This window comes from Euprymna scolopes, chromosome 26 (genome assembly GCF_053919585.1).
Source record: "Euprymna scolopes isolate OS-2025 chromosome 26, ASM5391958v1, whole genome shotgun sequence".
Classification (NCBI taxonomy): Eukaryota; Metazoa; Mollusca; class Cephalopoda; order Sepiida; family Sepiolidae; genus Euprymna; species Euprymna scolopes.
In genome coordinates this window covers 56,104,774-56,114,773 of record NC_136507.1, presented here as the reverse complement: position 1 = coordinate 56,114,773, position 10,000 = coordinate 56,104,774, and the positions used below count along the sequence as shown (strand labels likewise).

The 10,000-nt window shown below is 34.4% G+C and overlaps 1 protein-coding gene across 1 annotated transcript in view; it reads right to left on the bottom strand.

Moving 5' to 3' along the window:
• LOC145247830 (uncharacterized) overlaps positions 1-2,619 on the bottom strand; it is a 51,115-nt gene extending 48,496 nt beyond the window's left edge. Inside the window, exon 1 of the mRNA XM_080109457.1 lies at positions 2,524-2,619. Coding sequence (XP_079965583.1) covers positions 2,524-2,619 — 96 coding nt within the window. The remainder of the gene's footprint in view (positions 1-2,523) is intronic.
• Positions 2,620-10,000: the final 7,381 nt, after the last annotated feature.

Below are 10,000 nucleotides of genomic sequence, written 5' to 3'. Positions count from 1 at the left end.
TTCGGTGCTGCCTTTAGACAATTATTCGTTCCAAGATGCCATTTACAAGATGGCGTCTCATTATGTCAGTTTTGTCGCATTCACGCCGCTCTTTTACAGTTGTCGTTGCTTTACTTTTAAATTAAACGGGGCAAACAGACAGGAAGCTGGAGGCTAATAATTTAAAATTTGTTAAAATTACGCTTTTCAATTACATATTATCACTGGGGATCTCAGGCGCGAGACATAACATCGGCTTGGGCACCCGTGAGGAAGGTCTTTTCTTCATCAACCATCCCGCCACCTCAGAATCAATCTTTCCTTGCCCTTTTACGTTTCTTAATTTTAATCAAATGATTATTCGTAGATTATTCGGGCTATTGTTCCCATTTTGACTGTTATTTTCATAACTTTTCGGTCGATGTAACCTACGATCTTCTTTATGTGTATCTTATTAGACTCGGAAGACTTTCCTTCGAACTAAGAAATTTGCACGGTATTTCGAACGAAACCCTTTATTTAATCCACGGAGGTAGTAAGTTATCGTTCCGTCAGTTATGACCAGGTAGAAGTCCTAATTGATCTGAAATCGTATTTTGATTATCGCTTGTACTGGAGATTGAGGCTTCATAAATTCTAGAAGAGTGTCACTAACAATTTAATTTTACAAGTATTTTACCCATTACGTTACTTTTTGGTTACGTCGCTTTTGGGCGTTGGTTCAAAGCCCATTACGATGTAAGGATTCGATATCCCAGCGAGGAGTGAAAACAAAAGAAGAAAGTGTAAGTCGAATAAAGAAAGAAAGAAAAGAAGTAGCTTATATTAGCTCAGTAACTTCCCATGGCCGTTAATATCGCATATTAATTTCTAATCTACCACAGATATCCTCAAAATCCTTAATGCTGAACTCTCCAACTGTTACGAAGTGATAGAACCAACCCTCATGAACTAATATGCTTGTCAATAAACAGCCAATGTATCCCAGCCACGATAAATTGCAAATTTTATGGTTTTATGTCAGGTTGAGTCTACACTATATCATACTAAACGTTGGACGAGATTTGAATATAGGAAAATTTCAAATTTCGAAATTGAACCTTTTCAACTTACAAGCAATTTTTTCTGTAAGTTTTCATGATAAACCAATAAATGTTGCATTTTAACCATATTTTCAGGGTCGCATCAAATAGTTGCCAGTGATGTTAAATCACTTCTTATACCATATCTATGGTTATCCCCCCTTAGCCACTTCTACAGAGCGGGCCAAAAAAGTGCAGCATTTCGGTATGGATCCCAGGTTATATGTTGTGCATTTGTTATTAAAACCTGCCTCCCCTTAGTGATAAGAGGAGAAAGTTCTGCCTTTTTTTGCCCACCCTGTAATTTTCTAATCAACCCGATTCACATATAGGCATATAATAATACACTATATACATATATTTTCAGGGCAACACAGAAACGTGTCCGCTATGTGAACAAGCTTTGGACGGTGAAGAAATCGTGGTGGTTCGAGAAAAAGAGCTGAAGGCATCAACCGTGCAAGTATCGAAAGAGGTGTGAAAGTGCGGGTTGAAGCAGGAACCGTCGTGTTCACAAAACGTGTCGGGTAAACCACATAAAAAGGGGATTTGTATTGCTTCATAAAAGGGTTATTTTGCTCGACAAGTGAAAAGGAACGCCCGTATTTTTCTGAGACCATATGGCAGTAGAACACATTGCTTATTCTGTGGAACTGTTACGACGAAAATGACCCAAAACGAAAAAGTGACAAAATGATTTTCTATGTGAAGACAGATGCATTTGTTCAAACTATATTGATCCATTGAAAAACCAGAGGGACCTGTTGATAAAAACCGGATCGAATATTTTGGTGGTGATCTTCACGCAGCAGAAATGCGGAATATTCAAAGACAATTCACGTCAACTGAATCCACCAAACGACGAAAAAGTGGAAGACTAAAGGACGACGGTAAGGATGATGTATTAAAGAGCATTTGTGAGTTTCTAGAGGAAAACGATGAAGAACAACTAACGATATGTGATCTTGTTACTAAAATGGGAGAATACTTGCCTTGTAGTAAATCCACGGGGTGTGTGGAAATCAATACATCAAAGAAAAGTTAAGTCGATATGGTAACTCTATATTCGTGAATGCAGGCCGTAGTGGCGTCAAAAACATTGTGGTATTCTTCATGAACGCTTGGGAAGGACAACGAGGAAGCACAGAAACGAGCAATTCTCCAAACCGCAGCAAAACTCATCAAAACTGATATTAAGACAACAGTTGCACCAATTGAGGATGCGTATCCAAAAACCGCCGAACCGAAACTAGTAAATGCATTAGATTTTATCCCAGCCACTTTGAGATTCTTGTTGAAACATGTTTGTTGGAAAAGACACGTTCTGAAAGGTTGCTGACATCGGACAAGCAATCGCTCAAGCAGTACGGCCAAGAGTTGTTATTGCGCTTCTATAGTTTGGCGTTGCAATGCGAATGTACCACTTGTATAGGTCACGATTCTTTATTGATAGTCTTTCAACCATGGGATTTGCTTCATCATATTCAGAAGTGCAATAATTTGAAATGGACGCGGCATGTTCCTTTGTTCCGGATGTGTTAGTCGGTGACATGGACATTCTTGGCCAGTCTCTGTTGTTTTCAGGAGACAACGTGGATCATAACATTTTAACATTGAACGGAAAGAGTACTGTCCATGGAATGAGACTGATCGCAGCCATCACACCAGGGAAGCAAATCAGTCATGATATACTATGACAAAACCTTTGAAACTTATCAAAATAACGAAGATGAACATTATAGATTACTATTTTTCAAAGCATGTAAACCGTTGCTTAGAATTTCTGTCGGTCCCATACACATCGGATGTCTATGATCGGAAAGTGGACATTTTTGGGGAAATATCTTTTCGCTTCCATGAGAGTATGACCAGTTGGCAAGGTATAAAGCATCTGCTGCATAAGGAGTGCTAATATCCGGGAAAATCTTCGGTACAATTTCTTCCAATGATAGACATAAACCCAGAAGATAAATCTGTATTCGGTCCACCCTGGATTACCTATGCAGTCTCTCGTCAAAACACAACAGGCCGACTATCATAACTTTTGATCAATCGAAAGGCGCCTGGAATCGTGAACGATGTTACAGAGGATAGTCAAATTAGGGATGTGATACTGTTGCTTGGAATCTTCCATATCTTCATGAATGTGTTGGGTGCCAGTGGGACTTTGGTGGATGGCACTAGACTAAAGGAGATCATGGAGACAGTATATGGTGAAAATGTCGTCGTACACATGATGAGCGGAAAGACGATGCAACGAGCATTTCGTTACCATCTGCTGGTGTATCAGTGTCTCACACGTCAGATTGTTGCCAAGATCATGGAGAATGAACCTGACTTTCAGGACCGAATAGAAAAAGTTGAACCATTGTACATGTTGATAGAGACTGGCGAGTGTGATTTAGATTCATTGTTGGAACCAAATTATATAGACAGAATTCACGACTCTTTAACTGAGGAAAAGGATGAACTGATAAGGACCTCCAAAACCAGCAAACTATGGATAAATTATCAACATATGCTAAGTATAGTTAGGACACTTGTTTTAGCTGATCGAATCTTGGGAGATGTATCTCAGTGCTGTCTCAACTTGCCTGCTAATATTCGCTGCCACTGGCTATCTGAATTATCCAGAAGATGTATGCCTTGAAAGATGACAATCCTGAATTACATCAAAGTTCCACTCTGGGTTTCACGTAATCTGACACAGCAGCCCATACTGGGCTGGTCTTGGCTCCGATCTTGTGATCGATCAGGCACTAATGCGCTCACTTAAAAGCCAAGGCGTGTTGACGTGAGGGAGTGGGATGTTTGAGTGTCAGAGAACAGTTTAGGCCAGGTCACCCACTCTGTCATTTCTTTACAACCTCGCCATGCAAGATCTTACCGAAAAAAGTTACGTAACAAGTGAACAATATAAGGAGTTTTCTGCCTCTCAGTTAACAAGAGATAGGATAGATATAGGATAAGTTACAGAAAAAAAACAAGACTGTTACATCGTTTTCAGCTTATGAATCGTTACGAAACATCATGATAAAAAATAATGTCAACGAAGATGTCAATGTGAAGGTCCTCATCAATATCGGAAGACATCATTGTACAAGAAATGGACGGACAATCGGTGTTCTCGTACTCTCAAAAACGGAGGTTGAATGTAAAACTCTAGCATCCAACAAGAACATGAAAGTGCCTGCAGATCGTAGCATTGACCCAGCGCCCCTGTTTAATAGTTTCTCGTAGTCTCTCAGACAAGAAATTTTCAGATATATGATGTCATGTCTTATGAACTGTGTCCATACGCGATGACTTTGTTTGAGGGACAAGGCCTCTTGCTTCAGGCGGACAAACTGAAACTTGCCGAAGCAATCAGAAACTGTTAAAAAATCAAACAGTGGTATGCATCAAAATGTTCCAGTGACAGAGCACAACGTACTAGACAGAGGATCTCTTATTCACTTCCTGAAATTGGAGGAGAGCATCTGCAGCTCGAATGCAGACGATGATGCCCACCTTACTGTCGAAAACTACGCAATAGTGACTGTGGCGTTTGACGGTTATGAGGTTGAACCAAGTCTAAAGGACTATTCGCATCAGAGACGAAATCGAAAATTTTATGTTAACAAGCTTGAACGTTAGCGACAATATTTTTTGGGAAAAGGAACGATTTTTTATCGAATGGGGCAAACAAGCAGGCATTGATCCAGTTGATCATGGAACGAATGAAATAGAAAGGATGTGATAGTAATTGTCTGTATTTTTGAGATGAGTTGTTTTCATTGATTGAGATTGTCGGACTGACTTCCTCATCTTGGTTGTTATTGTCACAACGTTTCGGCCGTTTTGCCCTCCGGCCTTCGTCAGGTGAACGGTTTGTTAGGAGTCTCGAACCCAACCCTTTATTATTATTACGGGGGTACCGTGTTCGGACTCCAGCTAGGCTTTGGGACATAGTTGCTGATTCTCTGTTTTTCAATGTTACTTTTTCACTGCCTTCATTCAGGATTGAACTCAGCACCTTTGGGTAACTGTAAACTTTGATACAACGTCTAGGACCACTCGGCCATATGTCACTAGGACAATTCCTAGTTGGTTTTTGTTAATGTTTAACCTATGTTGTTATTCAAGGTTTTCTCTCTCTATCAGAGGTGTCCAAATTGCATTCAGCTCTATGCTTGGTTTGCTCAGTAGGTTGTTATGTCCGAGCATGTGAGCTGTTTCTTTAAGTTTTCTCACTTTCCAGTGGGTCTCTCTGTTTATTATTTTTACTTCATCACATATTGCATTGACCTGTTGTTTCTGTATGCCTTTATAGGATATGATTCGATGTCCAGAGTGTTCGAGATTGGAAAGAAGTCGGGGTTCCAGTGAATCATCAAAAGAGAAAAGTCAATGAAAAGCTTCAAAAGTATTCTCTTGACCAAAACAAAGACAGGATGTTGTGCAAACTAATGGTTCCAAGGCAATGATAGCACTGTTTAACCGAGATCAGAAGGACTTGCGTCGATTAGATACAATATGTTCTGCAAGAAAGTTGCAAGAGCAAAGATGTTCGTTACGCCAGAACAACCCCTTCTAAACTGCCTCTGCCTTTAGATGTCATTTTCTGCGGATTTACTACCAATGTATGGAGGGGATGGAACATAATGATAAAATGGCATGATCTGAGTGAGGATAGAAGATAGAAGAGTTCAAATTTGTTTCAGTGATGACACGAGTAGTGACAACAGCATATTATTTTCATTGTTTTGACTCTTTAGTGCATATCCGTTAATATCTTATATGTTGTTATATAAACAGATGCGGTTCTCGGTTGATTAAGTGTCTAACTGTGTCGGATATATACCCGAGAGTCAAAAGAATGAAAAGAATATTCTATTGTCACAGCCCTAGCGATGACAGACAAAAGTCATGCTCGAAATGAACTGATTCAGGTGATTCACTGCAACTGCTTGGAAGGATACAATACCCTGCAGAAGACACTGACTAGAATGTACCAGTGCATGTGGATATTGGCAAGATGGCAACTGTGACAATGGAGAAAATGTTCCAGTCATAGATGATGATGATGATGATGATGATGATGATGATGATGATGCTGATGATGATGATGAGAAGGAGGAGGAGAAGACGAAGAAGGAGGAGGAGGAGGAAGTATGAGCATCTTTGAAAAAAACATTATAACATGTTGAGGTGGAGTAGAGGTAACCACAGATATAGTGTAAGTGGAGATTCACTGGAAATCATTTCATGTGAAAGATTGACCCCCCCCAAAAAAAACAGGGGTGAAAATGCAAGATTTATTGGTTTATCGTTAAAAACTGACCGAGTTAAATTAAAAAAAAAACGTAATGTAAAACGAATTGTAAGTCGAGGATGTTCAACTTCCATATTTGAAACTTTTCATACGCAAATCTTGTTTAACTTTTAGTATAATACAGAGTATAATAAACCCGGTATAAAATCAAAAGGGAATAACAAAATGTTGCAGTTTTTGTGTCAGTTGGTGCACTGGCCCGTCTATAAATGAAATGGTCTTAAAAATTATAATTACGTGCAGTATTGTAGCACAAACAACGATATAACAATTGCAGTTAGGATAGTTTCTTTTATAGCTTACACACATGTTTCATTAAAATAATATTTTGTAATTTTCAGACATGTGTAAAAGTATCCAACAAAAATTCATGGTTTTTGCAGAATTTTAATTCTCTAAAAATGATTGAAAACTTTCAAAAGAGGGAGATTGTACGAAGTGGTAGAAACACCTTTCACAAACTGAATGAAATACTAGAAATATATTTCATTTTGCATTTGTTGTAAGGAATGAAATATATAGTTAGTTGATAATATCGTATTCGGCGTGCATTCGTTCAACCACGGAAGCAACGATATCTAAATGGTTAACGATGTAGACTGGCCAGCTACGTATGCCAATTTTGAATACACTTTGTTCTACAAAAACATGTACTTACTCGATATATTTCCAGAAACGGTTCTAACTAGAATGATATCAGGAATACGAATACCAACAACAATCATTCTATCTATACGAAATGAATGAATGATGATAAATAACGACAATAACAGCAGCCATTATAATTACAAGATAATTCGTATAATTTGTATAATTCGGACAATTGTTCTCATCTTGAATGTTGTTTTCACAATATTTCAGTTGCCTGACACTTTTCATGTACGTCTTGCCGAATTGTAAATAACAACCTGTGGCGTAGTGAACAAAGTACTTGGAAAAATTAGGTTGTAAGTTACGCTCTTCCGGAAGTTGAATGTTCAATTCTCAATGCGGGCGACACTGAAATTACAATTGCAAATTACTTAGGATTTCTATTTTGTCGTGGCTGATGAAACGAGAGCATGCTACCCTCGTGGATTATATAAAAGGTCCTGTTCGGAATTCCGTGTGGATTCCCGAGTCTTACTGAATGATTCCCGAGTTCAACAAGATAAACCTGCAGAAGGTCGGAGATTGCATCGACTGAAACGTTTTGAAAATGAAACTTAAGATGAGAACAATAGCGCAAACAATTCAAACAATGTGAACTAAAAAAAAAATTAACAGTATATAATAAAATAATAGGATTGTAAGAGAATGATAAAATAATAGAATTGTAAAAGAATAATAAAATAATAGTATTGTAACAGAATAATAAAACATTAATATTGTAAAAGATCAATTAAATAATAGGATTGTAACAGAATAATAAAATAATAGAATTGTAACAGAATAATAAAATATTAGTATTGTAACAGAATAATAAAATATTAGTATTGTAACAGAATAATAAAATAATAGAGTTGTAACAGAATAATAAAGTAATAGTATTGTAACAGAATAATTAAATAATAGTATTGTAACAGAATAATTAAATAATAGAATTGTTACAGAATAATAAAATAATAGTATTGTAACAGAATAATGAAGTAATAGTATTGTTAGAGAATAATTAAATAATAGTATTGTAACAGAATAATAAAGTAATAGTATTGTAACAGAATAATAAAATGATAGTATTGTAACAGAATAATAAAATAATAGTATTGTAACAGATCAATTAAATAATAGGATTGTAACAGAATAATAAAATAATAGAATTGTAACAGAATAATAAAATAATAGTATTGTAACAGAATAATAAAGTAATAGTATTGTAACAGAATAATAAAGTAATAGTATTGTAACAGAATAATAAACTATTAGTATTGTAACAGATCAATTAAATAATAGGATTGTAACAGAATAATAAAATAATTGAATTGTAACAGAATAATAAAATAATAGTATTGTAACAGAATAATAATTAAGTAATAGTATTGTAACAGAATAATAAAATATTTGTATTGTAACAGAATAATAAACTATTAGTATTGTAACAGATCAATTAAATAATAGGATTGTAACAGAATAATAAAATAATAGAATTGTAACAGAATAATAAAATAATAGAATTGTAACAGAATAATAAAGTTATAGTATTGTAACAGAAAAATAAGGTAATAGTATTGTAACAGAATAATAAAATATTAGTATTGTAACAGATCAATTAAATAATAGGATTGTAACAGAATAATAAAATAATTGAATTGTAACAGAATAATAAAATAATAGTATTGTAACAGAATGATAAAGTAATAGTATTGTAACAGAATAATAAAATAATAGAATTGTAACAGAATAATAAACTATTAGTATTGTAACAGATCAATTAAATAATAGGATTGTAACAGAATAATAAAATAATAGAATTGTAACAGAATAATAAAATAATAGAATTGTAACAGAATAATAAAATAATAGTATTGTAACAGAATGATAAAGTAATAGTATTGTAACAGAATAATAAACTATTAGTATTGTAACAGAATAATAAAATATTAGTATTGTAACAGATCAATTAAATAATAGGATTGTAACAGAATAATAAAATAATTGAATTGTAACAGAATAATAAAATAATAGTATTGTAACAGAATAATAAAGTAATAGTATTATAACAGAATAATAAAATAATGTAATTTTAAAAGAATAATAAAATATTAGTATTGTAACAGAAAAATAAAATAATAATATTGTAACAGAATAATAAAATAATAGTATTGTAACAGATCAATTAAATAATAGGATTGTAATAGAATAATAAAATAATTAGATTTTAACAGAATAATAAAATAATAGTATCGTAACAGAATAATTCAGTAATAGTATGGTAACAGAATAATAAAGTAATAGTATTGCAACAGAATAATAAAGTAATAGTATTGTAACAGAATAATAAAATATTAGTATTGTAACAGAAAAATAAAATAATAGTATTGTAACAGAGCGCGTACACATGTATGCAAATCCATATGAAATGGGAAATGACGTCACTGTAAGGAAAACACTATAAAAAGGAGAAAAGCACATAAGAGAAGACGATCACGTAGAAATGTGGATGACGTTCAAGATCACGTTAGAGATGTAGGTGACTTCACAGCCGTAAAGAGAAGTCAGACGTGGCGGGAAAATGTGGAAATAAATGTTGTTACGAAAATGTGAGCACGAGTTATTACTTGTTCTATGTTCCTTCAACGTAGACTGCATACAGCGTGTTGGTCCAGTGGGTAACATTACATATATCACTCAAAAAAAGCAAGCAGTAGTCACACATTTTATTCGTATAGTAATTAGCTTCAATTACCAAAGAACATAATGACGTTACCAGTATAAACATTACCTAAAGTAACAAAATAAAATGAAATAATAAATACGTACATCTTTTTTTTTTTATTAAGAAGTAAAATTGGAAGCAGAATGTAAAGAAATGTTAATGAGAAGAAAAATTGCTTCTAAAAAAGAAGTTTTTTTTATGTTTTGTGATTTTATATTCTGTAGACTTTTATGTTTTTAAAAATAATTTAAAGAGAATGAAAACCCAAAG